Source organism: Silurus meridionalis, chromosome 4, assembly GCF_014805685.1.
Source record: "Silurus meridionalis isolate SWU-2019-XX chromosome 4, ASM1480568v1, whole genome shotgun sequence".
Classification (NCBI taxonomy): Eukaryota; Metazoa; Chordata; class Actinopteri; order Siluriformes; family Siluridae; genus Silurus; species Silurus meridionalis.
Genome location: NC_060887.1, coordinates 40,086,707 through 40,101,181, shown reverse-complemented (window position 1 = coordinate 40,101,181; position 14,475 = coordinate 40,086,707). Strand labels below are relative to the sequence as shown.

General features: G+C 48.2%; 1 protein-coding gene across 1 annotated transcript in view; it reads right to left on the bottom strand.

Annotated features, from left to right (window-relative positions):
• Window positions 1-387: 387 nt before the first annotated feature.
• LOC124385137 (protein NLRC3-like) overlaps window positions 388-14,475 on the bottom strand; it is a 35,151-nt gene continuing 21,063 nt past the window's right edge. The window contains exons 2-5 of the mRNA XM_046848285.1: window positions 3,206-3,322; window positions 2,987-3,044; window positions 2,366-2,570; window positions 388-2,153 (exon numbers count right to left, since the gene is read on the bottom strand). Of these exons, the coding sequence (XP_046704241.1) occupies window positions 388-2,153; window positions 2,366-2,570; window positions 2,987-3,044; window positions 3,206-3,322 (2,146 nt within the window). The remainder of the gene's footprint in view (window positions 2,154-2,365; window positions 2,571-2,986; window positions 3,045-3,205; window positions 3,323-14,475) is intronic.

Here is a 14,475-nt window from a genome sequence, read left to right as displayed (position 1 = left end):
GTTTAACTCTGGAACTTGGAGGTCATAGCAAAGCCATGAAATGAAAAAAAAAATCAATCAACCACCTGTTGGGGGGGGCGGGGGGATTGCTTATCCATTCACTAAGCAATAATGGTTTGTAACACAGCAACATATCCAGTAGTTACCTTTAAAATTATTTTATATAACAATATTATGTTATTATGAAAAACTTTAAAATTATTGGTCTTTAGTCTAATGAAGAAATATTCTTTCAGGATGTATATACATATATTTTTAGCATTTTTTTCAGGGGAAATTTTGAGATAAGCAGTATCTTTTTCTTTCCCCAAATTGGACTCACATTTACATAAACACCATCAATATTCTGATGACATCATGATAACACATTTATCATTGTAAAATGACTTACACAGCTTTTCTGGATGCTTTGACCACTGGCAGCAGCCTCAGAAGACATTCATCTGATCTGTCATATTTACTCAAATCAAACACATCCAGATTCTCTTCTGAGTTCAGCAACACAAACACCAGAGCAGACCACTGAGCAGGAGAGAGTCTGACTCCACTGAGACACCTGGAATCTCTGCTGTTCAGGTAACGTTGTACTTCCTGTTCCAGAGAATCATCATTCAGTTCGTTCAGACAGTGGAACAGATTGATGGATTTCTCTGGAGATGGATTTTCTATGATCTTCTTCTTGATGTACTTGACTATTCCCTGTTTGCTGTGAGAGCTACTTCCTGTCTGGGGCAGTAGGTCTCGTAAGAGAATCTGATTGGACTCCAGTGAGAGACCCAGAAGGAAGCGGAGGAACAGGTCCAGGTGTCCATTCTCACTCTGTAACGTCTTGTTCACTGCACACCTCAGGAAATCAGACATGTTTGATTTGGTAAAAAGTTCATGCAAATCATTGATTTGCTGTTCTGTTACATATCTACTGACAAAGGAGAAAAATGCATATAGAGCAGCCAGAAACTCCTGAACACTCAGATGTACAAAACTGAACAGGTGAAGCCCAAACTCCTCTCTGAAGATCTGAGTACACACTCCTGAGTACACTGAAGCTTCTCTGACATCAATGCCACACTCTCTCAAGTCTTCCTCATAGAAGATCAGGTTTCCTTTCTCCAGCTGTTGGAAAGCCAGTTTTCCCAGTGCCAGGATACTCTCTCTGGTCTGCTGAGGATCAGGGTCACATTTCTGATGGTACTTTTGGTACTTGTTTTTGATCTGAAAGATCAGGAAGTGTGTGAACATTTGAGTCAGAGTCTTGGGGATCTCTCCACTCTCTGCTTCACCCAACATTCTCTCTAGAACAGTGGCTGAGATCCAGCAGAAGACTGGGATGTGACACATGATGTAGAGGCTTCTGGAAGACTTCATGTGTGTGGTGATTTTATTTGCCAGGCTCTGATCACTGATCCTCTTCCTGAAGTACTCCTCTTTTTGAGGATCACTAAACCCTCGTACCTCTGTTACCTGGTCTACACACTCAAGAGGGATCTGATTAACTGCTCCTGGTCGAGAGGTGATCCAGAGGAGAGCAGAGGGAAGCAGATTCCCCTTGATGAGGTTCGTCATCAGCACATCCACTGAGGCTGATTCTGTCACATCACACAATCTCTCATTGTTCTGGAAATTTAGAGGAAGTCGACACTCATCCAGACCATCAAAGATCAACACCACTTTATTCCTCTCACAGTCTATTAATTGTAATTCTTTTATTTCTGGGAAAAAGTGGTGAAGAAGGTCCATCAGACTGAGATGTTTCTGCTTCATCAGATTCAGCTCTCTAAAAGGAAGTGGAAACATGAAGGTGACGTCCTGATTTGCTTTTCCTTCAGCCCAGTCCAGAATGAACTTCTGTACAGAGACTGTTTTTCCAATTCCAGCAACTCCTTTAGTCAACACACTTCTGATGGACTTGTCTTTAAAAAGATCATTACATTTGATGGGTGTCTCCTGTGTTGCTGGTCTCCTGGACACTGTCTCAATCTGTCTCACCTCATGTTGATTATTGACGTCTCCATTCCAACCCTCTGTGATGTAGAGGTCTGTGTAGATCTCATTCAGAAGTGCTGAGCTTCCATGCTGTGAGATTCCTTCAGTAATTCTTTTACATTTCTCTCTCAGTTTGGATTTGAGTTTTCGCTGGTGCACAGAGACGAGTTCTGATAAAAAGAAGAATAAAATGTAAACTCTCTGATCATCTCTGTGAGCTACTGATATTTTCATAGCTGTATATCATATGGAATGTCAGTACTGATGTGTTATTATATTGTGTTGATAAAAGCACATCATTATGATGAGATGTGTTTAATAAATGTACAGCAGTTTCCTTCCTCTGAAGATAAAGTGATGTTAGAACCCCATGAGCTCTTACTGTTCTGCAGTGTGTTAGCGAGATCTGTGTGCTTCATGTTCTTCAGGAAGTGCAGTGTGATCTTCAGCACTCCCTCTCTGACACTGCTCTGATCCTCCTCATCCTCCACCTCCCTCTCAGAGCATGCTGGGTAATCTGGACTCAGGAGCTTCTTATATCTCTTCAGTTCATTCTGTAGCAGAGTGATGACTTTGTGCTCCAGATCCTGATTTGTAACAGAATAGAAATAAATACACAAACACTAGAATGTAATATGAGAATGTGTTCATTACTAAATATAAAACTACTTTTTTTCTGATTAATCATAATGCTTCTACACACAGATGAACTGAATAAAGGTTTTACAGCAAATTCAGCATTCTGATATAAAACATTTTAGTTATGTCCTGTTCAATACTTAACATCCAGACAAACTGGTTTCAGCTGAGAGCACAGACGAGAAAAAAAACATGAAGGTGAATCACTGAGTATTTTTCTGTGTAGAAACCAATAAGGAAACACAACACACTCGTGTTCTGTCTTACTGCTGCTAAAGATTTTGTTCTGTCACATTGCAGTGAGAGTTGAATACACACACACACACACACACACACACACACACACACACACACACACACACACCTTGAATATGGCCTCTAAATGACTCTTCTCAGTGATATTTGATTTCTTCTTCTGCAGTCTGTGAACAAATAAAACACTTGTTAAAAGTAGAATAAAGACTATAAATCATCTTCATAACTACAAACACAAAGCAGTAAATACACACATATTACAGAGATGTTTGATTATGTGAGAGTGTGAGTGATAAAACACTGCACTCATACATTCAACTGTCCTCACCTCAGATCAGTAGTACAGTCTGTGTCTTTAAAGTTTAGTGGAAAATCCATTGACTCATCACTCTTCATGGACACACAGCTGGGTTCAGGTGAGTCTGATCTCTTACCCTGAATCAGACTAAACACACACAACCACTGCATCATTATTACTGTTCTGCAGCAACACTGAATAATGAAACTGGAGTTAAAATCTGATGATGTTCTTATTAACACTGATCCCATTCTTTAACCTTCATACTTTATCCAGCTACAGGGACAACTTGGGGTTAGACGTGTTGCTCAGTAGCTTAATGTCACTAATCATCAGCTGGTGTTGAACATCTGGAGATAAAGCTGCTGAATTCAACTCTTCACTCGTCACTTTTCACAGATACACATCAGAGTCTGATCTGTTTAGTGTTGGTGAATGTGAGAACATTTCTATTTTTCACAGAGTCACAACCTTCACTCACCTCTCATCTTTCTTTATATCCTGTTTCACAGACTCACTCATTCTGGAGAGAATATTGCCTCCTACAGATTACCACTTTAAACCTACACACACACACACACACACACACACACACACACACACACACACACACACATAAACAGACACAAGCAAAGAAGACACATTTACATCAGTCCCACATCAGTTTGTTAAATCTACAGCTGTACTATAACACATTTCAGGAAAAATCACCTGAACTTCTTCATCTAGTTTAAATTCATAACATTCACATTTTCTACCTTTAGATTTACAGACTTACTGTGTTTTTCTCCTGGAACCTTTTAGAGTCCCGTCACTAAGTTCTGTTTCAGTTTTACTGGCGTGACTGGTTTAAAAAATACCAGAGGTGGAGCAAACAAACACACACACACACACACACACACACACACACACACACACACACACACACACACATTAAACTTTGGCTTGTGGTTCCAATATATGATTGAATTTTATGTTGTATTATTTCTAACCTGAAATGTGTGTGTGTGTGTGTGTGTGTGTGTGTGTGTGTGTGTGTGCACATATTCTTGCAACCACCACCATAATTAAAGAATTGCAGCAGAAAGAGGTTACAGTGTGCTTCACTAAGGGATGCTGCATGACAATGTTGTGTCTTCTGTAAATCCTCATGCTGCCACTAGAGAGACTGAGTAGCAAAATAGAGGAAAAGTTCTAGTTTAAAAAGAAGTTGTAAGTTTAGCATGAACATTAGAAATTGTTTGGAATAAATATGTCTCAAAACATATACGGTGTCTTGCCTTTTTAATCACATACTTAACAGCAACTTTGGGAAATCACTCAGCATTGATCAACTCACTCTGTTACCATGGTGGCTCATAAAAGTGCTTTTGGGGTTCTATAAATCAGGTGTAGTTGGATTTGGACAGGTGATTCGTTTGACAGGATCTGCAGGTATCATTAGCCAAAAGAGTACCGGTGAAATTTGGGCTACAGTTGGCTGAAGGAGGAGTAGGAGAGGAGGAAGACGTCTACAAAGACAGCAGAGAAAGAAGTGTAGCAGAGTAGAGATTTGGGTGGGTTCTTTAAATGTTGGTACTATAACTGGTAAAGGGACAGAGGGAGCTGATATGATGGAGAGGAGAAAAGTAGATATGTTGTATGTTCAGAAGACCAAGTGGAAAGGGAGTAAGAGCAGGAACATTGGAGATGTTTAAACTGTTCTATCATGGTGTGGATGGAAAGAGAAATGGTGTAGGGGTGATTCTGAAGGAAGAGTGTAGTGGAGGTGAAGAGAGTTTCTGATAGGGTGATGAACGTGAAGCTGGAAGTTGAAGGGGTGATGATAAATGTCATCAGTGCCTATGCTCCACAAGTCGGCTGTGAGATGGAGGAGAAGGAAAGATTCTGGAGTAAATTAGATGGTGATGAGGAGGTGATGGTAGGTATGGCCTTAAGGAGAGGAATATGGAAGGGCAGATGGTGGGAGATTTTGCTAAAAGGATGGATATGGCAGTGGTGAACACTTATTTTAAGAAGAAGAAGGATCATAGTAAGAGTGTATGCAGGCAACCAGCTACCTCCCGCACAGTGACGACATGGTCTGATGAGACCGATGAGGCTCTGAAAGACTGTTTTGAAACAACTATGTGGAAGGAATTGTGCAATCCACATGGGGAGGATATTGACAGTTTAACAGACTGTATTACTGATCACATCAACTTCTGTGTGGAGAATACTGTATCCACCAGGACTGTACAGTGTTTTCCCAACAACAAACCATGGATTAACCCTGATATAAAGACTCTGCTTAAAGTGAAGAAGAGGGTTTTTAAATCGGGAAACAAGGAAGAGCTGAAAACTGTCCAGAGAGAACTGAGAAAGAAGATCAGGAAAGGAAAAGCATGCTACAGGAGGAAGATGGAGAATCAGTTGCAGCAGAACAATGTCAGCAGTGTGTGGAAGGGGCTCAAAACTATCACTGGTCATAAGGAACCCAGCAGAGGGTGACCAGCAGTGGGTGAATGATCTTAATCTATTCTTTAACAGATTTGATCAGCTACCCTCCCTTACAGTCAATTCACAACACACCTAACTTGCCCCCCTGCCGATTCCCTCTAGTCAACACCCCAACCAATACACACTATCTCTCACAGAAGCCCAGGTGAGAAAGGAGCTCAGGAAGATCAAAGCGAGGAAGGCTGCAGGCCCAGACGGCATCAGCTCCAGGCTACTTAAGACCTGTGCAGACCAGCTGTGTGGCATATTGCTGTACATGTTTGACCTGAGCCTGAAGCTGGGAAAGGTGGCACAGATATGGAAAACATCCTGCATGGTGCCTGTTCCAAAGACGTCGCACCCAAAAGACCTCGGAGACTATCGACCAGTAGCACTGACCTCGCATCTGATTTAAACATTGAAGAGGCTGGTGCTCACTCATCTCCGACCTCTGGTGAGCCCATCAATGGACCCACTTAAGTTTGCCTACCCACCTGGAAGACGCAGTCATCTTCCTCCTAAATCGGGCTATTTCACACCTGGAAAAGGCTGGGAGCACTGTGAGAGTCATGTTTTTTGACTTCTCTAGTGCTTTTAACACCATCCAATCTGCGCTCCTGAGGGATAAGATGGTGTACATGGGAGTGGACCATCATCTGTCTGCCTGGATACTGGACTACCTCACAGACAGTATGTGAGGACTCATGACTGTGAGTCTGACATGGTTGTCTGCAACACTGGAGCCCCGCAGGGAACGGTTCTAGCCCCGTTTCTCTTCACCATCTACACTGCAGACTTCATGTTCAGCTCAGCAACCTGTCACCTACAGAAGTTCTCTGATGACTCTGCCATCGTCGGCCTGATCACGGATGATGATAACAGGGAGTACAGATGACTTATATAGAACTTTGTGGACTGGTGCCAACAGAGCTGCCTCCAGATAAATGCGGGGAAAACGAAAGAACTGGTGGTGGATTTCTGTAGGCACAAACAAACTTCATTACCACCAGTGAACATTCAGGGAAAGGTCATTGTGAGAGTGGACTCTTACAAATACCTGGCTGTTCACCTAAACAACAAACTGGACTAGACAGATAATACTGAGGCAATTTACAAGAAAGGGCAGAGCAGACTCTTTCTGCTGAGGAGACTAAGGTCTTTTGGAGTGCAGGGAGAGCTACTGAAGACTTTTTTTGACTCTGTAGTGGCCTCAGCCATATTCTATGAAGTGGTCTGCTGGGGCAGCAGCATCTCTACTGCATACAGGAAGAGACTAGACAAGCTGATCAGGAAGGCCAGCTCAGTCCTGGGGATTCCCCTGGACACTGTACAGGAGGTGGGAGAAAAGAGGATGGTAGCAAAACTATCATAATTGCTGGAGAGTGCCTCTCACCCCCTGTATGAAACCGTTACATCGCTGAGCAGCTCCTTCAGTGACAGACTGATACATCCTAAGTGTGTGAAGGAGCGTTACAGAAGGTCTTTTCTCCCTGCTGCTATTAGACTTTACAACCAAAGCTGTTCCCAGTAAAACTAGTCACCAAAATACACACTGTTATTACTTTTTAGCTGTGCAATAACATTACCTTTGTGCAATATTACATGAATCATGTGAATTATTATGTGCAATATTACCTGCAATTACGTGCAATACCACCTTGAAATACTACCTGAAGGAATACTTCCCTCTATTTGTATTTATACATTATACTGTGTATATACTGTTATTATAGTATGTGTATATTATGTGTTATATATTTGCATTTATTTCAATTTCTTTGTTTTGCTGCTGTAACATAGAAATGTCCCCACTGTGGGACGAATAAAGGTTTATCTTATCTTATCTCTTATCTTATAGGGTGACATATAGGAGTGAAGAAAGGCTCACACAGGTGGACTATGTTCTATGTAGGAGATGCAATCTGAAGTAGATTGGAGACTGTAAGGTGTTGGCAAGGGACAGTGTAGCTAGACAGCATCGGATGGTGGTCTGTAGGATGATTTTGGAGGTGAAGAAAAAAAGGAGGAGATTGAGGACTGAAAGAAGAATTAGATGGTGGAAACTGAAGGAGGAAGAGTGTAGTGTGAGATTCAGGGAAGAGGTCAGACAGAGGCTCGGTGGTGGTGAAGAGGTGCTGGTTGATTGGGCAACTACTGCAGGAGTGATGAGGGAGACAGCTAGAAAGGTACTTGGTGTGACATCTGGAAATAGAAACAAAGAAAAGAGAAACAAAGGAGAGAAATGTGGTGATGGAATGAGTAAGTGCAGAAAAGCATAAGGAGAAAGAGATTGGATTTGGATTTGGATTGACAGAGTGATAAGAAAAGTAGGCGGGGGGTACAAGAAGATAAAGCAGCAGGTGAAGAGGGATGTGGCAAAAGCCAAGGAAAAGGTATATGATGAGCTGTATGAGTATGGTATAATAGTATAATAGCACCATGGTATAATGGTCATACACATGCCCTTAAAAGAGCAGTCTGTAATATGAAAAGAAAATGGAGGAAAACAAAATTGGAGGTATTTAAAATTGCGTATAAAGACAGTATGCTCACCTACAGACAGGCACTAAAAGCTGCTAGAGCTGAACACCTGAGCACACTCAAGAAAAGAAATTAACAGAAAAACAATTGTTGAGGTCCAACCTCTGACAGCATCTCCTGACCCAATCTCACCTAAAATTTCACAATTACACTGCTTTACATGTATAGTCAAGTCAAGTCAAGTTTATTTGTATAGCGCTTTTCACAACAGACATTGTCTCAAAGCAGCTTTACACAAATCAACAGTGATGGTGAATGGTGTGCATTTATCCCTGATGAGCAAGCCGTGGCGACTGTGGCAAGGAAAAACTCCCTTAGATGTTATGAGGAAGAAACCTTGAGAGGAACCAGACTCAAAAGGGGAACCCATCCTCATCTGGGTGACATCAAGAGTTTGATCATAAATTTTTCAACAATACAGAACACTGGACAGTGAGAACTAACATGATTAGTGGAGTATAAGATTATAAGTGATGTTCTTTCTGCAGTCTTATACAGTCTATATGGTTAGTAGCTCCGAGTTTTATGAGCTCAGCATTTGTGATCACCACAGATCCAGCATCAGCTTCTCCATGCCAGAGCCTTTAAACACTCCAGGAGGTCCAATGTCAAAACTCCACACATGTAGCGGGATCCAAATGGCACTGGTACGTCTCTAGATGGTTCGGGATGTTTGTGAGTTCGGCATCTACTTCTTCAAAGGTCCGTAATCATCACGAGGTGGGAGGTGACTGGAGCTGGCCAAACCTCAGGGTGTCTCGGGATGGGGAGAGAAAGAGAAGCAGTGGAGAGGAATTAGCGTAGCTGCTGTTCATGATATTAACAGCACAAGTTGATAATGTGCATGTGATCAGATGTTCTGGAGCACAAGGTTATGATATGTGATGTGTGTTATGTGTAGGCTTTGCTAAAAAGATATGTTTTTAATCTGCACTTAAACTGGGTGAGTGTGTCTGAGCCCCGAACACCGTCAGGAAGACTATTCCAGAGTTTAGGAGCTAAATGTGAAAATGCTCTACCACCTTTAGTGGACTTTGCTATTCTAGGAACTTGTCAGAGAGTTCAGGTTATAGGATCCAAGGCAGATGCAAAAGGAGCAGGGGAGAAAAGCTGTGCAGAGCTGAATCGGGAAGCCGATTCAGGGAGTCGATTCGGGGAGCCGATTCAGGGAGCCGATTCAGGGAGCCGATGTGCGCGTAGGGGTGAGGATTCCGAGCCGGAAACCAGAGCGCGTTCAGCGCGAGCCGGAAACCGAAACGCGCGTTCAGCGCGAGCAGAGCAGAGCCGGAAACTGAAACGCGCGTTCAGCGCAAACAGGGCAGAGCCGGAAACCGGAGCGCGTTCAGCGTGAGCAGAGCAGAGCCGAACCGGAAACCGGAGTGCGTTCAGCGCGAGCCGAGTCGGAAACCGGAGCGCGTTCAGCGCGAGCAGAGCAGAGCCGAACCGGAGGACAGAATGGTCAGGTCAGAGACAAAGAACAAACAAAAGAACAAACAAGCAAAACAGAATACGCTGGAGAGTGATCAGGGCAAGCCTAAAGACAATCTGGCACTGACTGGAGGATTCAGGCGTCCTTATAAGTGCCAGAAAATCATACGCCATATCCGTGCAGCTGGTTGGGAGTGGGCGTTTCCTCTGTGATTGAGGCGGTAATGCCTGAAGTGCTCAAGCGGGCTGACAGTACCCCCCCGCCCAGGGCGAGCCCGATGAAAGCCGACGACGGGAGCGGAGCAGGCGGCGCACGGTGTAGGCAGGACCCCCATCAATGACCCGGGCGGGCGGAGGGGGCCTGGCGGAGGGCATCAGGGAGCAGGCCTGAACGGGTCGAACCCTAGACACATGAAACGTAGGGTGGACCCGGAGCGCCCTGGGGAGCCTGAGCCGGAGGGCCACGGGATTGATGACCTTGGAAATGGGGAAGGGGCCGATGAAGCGCGGGGCGAGCTTCCGACAGGTGGCCTTAAGGGGAAGGTCCCGAGTAGAGAGCCACACACGTTGCCCGGCACGGTAGCGGGGGGCTAGGCACCGCCTATGGTTGGCCCCCTGGCAAAGCCTTATGCCATTCTTGAGCAGGGCTGCTCGGGCCGTTCTCCAGCCTCGACGGCAGCGTCGGAAGAAAAGGGCGGCAGAAGGAACGGCGGACCGAGGTTCTTGGTTGGAGAAAACCGGCGCCAGAAAACCGTGGACCACCTGGAAGGGCGCAAGTCCTGTGGCAGCAGTGGGAAGAGTGTTATGGGCATACTCAATCCATAAAAGTTTGTCCGACCAGGAGGAGGGTTCCCGACTGCAAAGGAGGCGGAGACCGGTTTCAAGATCCTGGTTGAGCCTCTCGGTCTGTCCGTTCGTCTGGGGGTGAAACCCAGATGAGAGGCTGGTCGAGATGCCCAGGAGGCGGCAGAACTCCCTCCAAAACTGCGCCAAGAATTGGGGTCCGCGGTCCGAGACGATATCTCTGGGGAAACCATGGAGGCGGAATATGTGCTGGAGGGCCAGCTTGGCGGTTTCCTTGGCAGACGGCAGCTTGGGCAGAGCGATGAAGTGGCCCATCTTAGAAAACCGATCAATGACCGTCATGACAACCGTGTTGCCACTGAAATGGGCAGCCCGCAACGAAGTCCATGGCGATGTGCGACCACGGGCGTTTCGGGATAGGAAGGGCGAAGAAGACCATGGGGCGGCCACGAGGGTTCTTGTGTTGGGCACAGTCGGGCAGGCTGCGACAAAGTCCCGGGTGTCCTTTACTACGGAAGGCCACCAGAAGCGTGCCTTGACCAGAGACAAGGTGCGAGGCTGACCGGGGTGACAGAGGAACAGGGAGTTGTGACACCACTGAAGAACTCCAGGCGGAGACCCTCGGGACGAACAGGAGACCAGTGGGGCAACCTCGGGACAGGGCCCCTGTCTTGGGCATTCTTGACCCGCCTCCAAAGCGAGACTAAGGGTGTGGACCGACACAGACTTGGCAAGGATGGTCTCTGGGCATGGCTCCTCCTCCTTCAGGGCATGAACCCTAGAGAGCGCATCAGGCTTGACATTCCAGCTCCCAGGCCGGTACGAAAGAGAGAACCGGAAGCGGCCAAAGAAAAGGTCCCATCTAGCCTGTTGGGGGTTGAGCCGTTTAGCCGATTGGAGGTACTCAAGGTTGTGATGATCTGTCCAGACCAGAAAGGGGACCTCCGCACCCTCCAACCAATGGCGCCATTCCTCCAAGGCCAGCTTGACAGCCAGGAGCTCCCTCTCACCCACCGGGTAGTTACGTTCAGAGGAGCTAAGGCACCTGGAAAAAAAAGCGCAAGGATGCAGGCGGTTATCCTCAGGGCAGACCTGGGAGAGCACTGCCCCCACCCCCACACCGGAGGCGTCAACTTCAACAACGAACTGCCGAGCCGGGTCAGGAAAGATGAGGATGGGCGCCTCCGTGAATCGCCGCTTAAGCTCCAGAAATGCCTCCTCAGCCTCAGGGCCCCAGAAGAACGAGCGGAGGGAAGACGTCATGAGGTGGAGGGGTGCCGCCACCGAACTATAGCCCTTACGGCGGCGATAAAAATTGGCGAAGCCCAGGAACCTTGTAAATGGCGGCGGGAGGTGGGGGTCGGCCAGTCCCGGATTGCCTGGACCCTGGCAGGGTCCATCCGGATATTACCGGCGGAAAGCAGGTATCCCAGGAACGAGGTCTGTGAGGTGTGGAACTCACATTTCTCGGGTTTTACGTAGAGCCCGTTCTTGAGAAGTCTCTCCAAGACCTGACGCACCTGCCGGACGTGTTCGTCCATGGAACGGGAGAAGATCAGGATATCATCCAGGTAGACAAACACAAACGTATTGAGCATGTCACGGAGGACCTCGTTGACCAGAGCCTGAAAGACGGCCGGAGCGTTGGTTAGGCCAAACGGCATGACGAGGTACTCGTAATTGGATGATACGCACCAGGTGGTATGCGTTGCGTAGATCCAGCTTTGTGAAGATCGTGGCACCATGCAGGAGTTCGAACGCCGAGGCCATAAGCGGCAAGGGGTAACGGTTCCGGATAGTGATCGCGTTAAGACCCCGGTAGTCAATACATGGGCGTAGGGACTTATCCTTCTTTTCGACAAAGAAGAAACCCGCACCAGCTGGGGAGGAGGATGGTCGGATGATACCTGCTGCCAGGGACTCCTGGATATACTGGTTCATGGCAGTCCTCTCCGGGGCTGATAACTGATACAGGCGCCCCCTAGGGGGACTGGCTCCGGGATGCAGGTCGATGGCACAGTCGAAGTGCCAGTGGGGAGGCAGGGAGGTAGCCAAGGCCTTACTGAACACGCGCGCAAGGCCATGATAGACCTCAGGAACCGACGCTATATCGGAGTGCTCGGGAGTGACAGCCGGCAGTGGCTTGGGTGGAGGAAGAGCAAGGCAGTGGCCGAAGCAATGCACACCCCAATCAAGAATACGCCCTGTCATCCAATCAACACGTGGGTTGTGTCTTCGAAGCCAAGGGAACCCGAGCATAATGGGGGCTTGGGGAGAGGAGATGACCAGGAAGGAAAGCCACTCCCGATGTCGTTCCCCCACTGACATGAGCAGAGGCCTAGTGCGGTGCGTGGCCCGGCCCAAAAGGCTGCCGTCCAGGGCTCTGATCAGCAGAGCTTCAGGCAGGGGTTCCATGGGAACCAGCAGGAGGTCGATGAACTCAGCATCACCCCCGGAGTCGACGAAGGCAGCCAACTCCGTGCCTCCAGGGCCAACCTGGAGGTGGACCAAGATAGTGGGTTTGGAGGGAGCGGGGAAAGCGCGGCTCGTGGGTGCTCCCTCCTTTACCGACCAGCCTTGCCTTTTACTGGGCAGGATGCGGCCATGTGCCCTTTACCTCCGCAGTAGAGGCATAGACCTAGAGACAGACGTTTCTCCTTCTCAGCGGGGGTCAGGTGGTGGCGTCCTATCTCCATGGCCTGCGGCGGAGAGAAAGAACGGGTGCCAGAACCCGAAACACGAGGAGGGGAACTGCTCGAAGTTAAAGGACTGTGAGGATCTAGGCTCTGAGCGGGGTAACCACGCTCCCGGCGGCGTTCCTTTATGCGCCGATCGATGCGTGTAGCCAGTGAGATCAGTGAATCCAGATCCTGGGGTGGATCACGAGCGGCAAGTTCGTCCTTAACAGCAGAGGAGAGGCCCTGGAGGAAAGTGTCATAAAGCGCGATGCGATCCCATCCGCTGTCAGTGGCCTGGGTCCGGAACTCAGCCGCGTACTCCGCAACAGAGCGATGCCCCTGTGCGGCCGAGACCAGGGAGCGGGCGGCATCTTGGCGTGGCGTAGACGTGCCAAAGACCTTCCGGAGTTCGGCAGAAAAGGCGGCGAACGATCCGCAGTTGGGTGATTGGCTTTCCCACTCCGCAGTGGCCCACCTTAGGGCTCGGCCCGACAGGAGGGAAATGACGTAGGCCACCTTGGAGCGCTCTGTACCGAATTGGGAGGGTTGCATGCTAAAAATCAGGTCGCACTGCATAATAAATGATCGGCAGGAGTCAGGGTCGCCCGAAAACCGGGCTGGCTGCGCGAGCTGAGGCTCACGCATAGCTGAAGGGGCGGTAGGAGGAGCAGGGGCCTGCCGGGCCGGAGCAGCAGCCGATGATGGCGGCGAAGCACCTGTGGTGAGCCGGTCGCCAAAACGTGTGCGCAAAACATCCCATGTTTTCCTGCACGCCAGTAGAGAGGTTCTGGATTTGTTGCTCCTGCGCCGCTTGTTGGCGAGACAAGGCCGTTAAAGCGGCGCTAGAGGCAGGTACATCCACGGGATCCATGTTGGCCAGATTGTTCTGTCAGAGAGTTCAGGTTATAGGATCCAAGGCAGATGCAAAAGGAGCAGGGGAGAAAAGCTGTGCAGAGCTGAATCGGGAAGCCGATTCAGGGAGTCGATTCGGGGAGCCGATTCAGGGAGCCGATTCAGGGAGCCGATTCAGGGGATGTGCGCGGAGGGTGAGGATTCCGAGCCGGAAACCAGAGCGCGTTCAGCGCGAGCCGGAAACCGAAACGCGCGTTCAGCGCGAGCAGAGCAGAGCCGAACCGGAAACCGGAGCGCGTTCAGCGCGAGCCGATCCGAGCCGAGCCGGAGGACAGAATGGTCAGGTCAAAGAACAAACAAAAGAACAAACAAGCAAAACAGAATACGCTGGAGAGTGATCAGGGCAAGCCTAAAGACAATCTGGCACTGACTGGAGGATTCAGGCGTCCTTATAAGTGCCAGAAAATCATACGCCATATCCGTGCAGCTGGTTGGGAGTGGGCGTTTCCTCTGTGATTG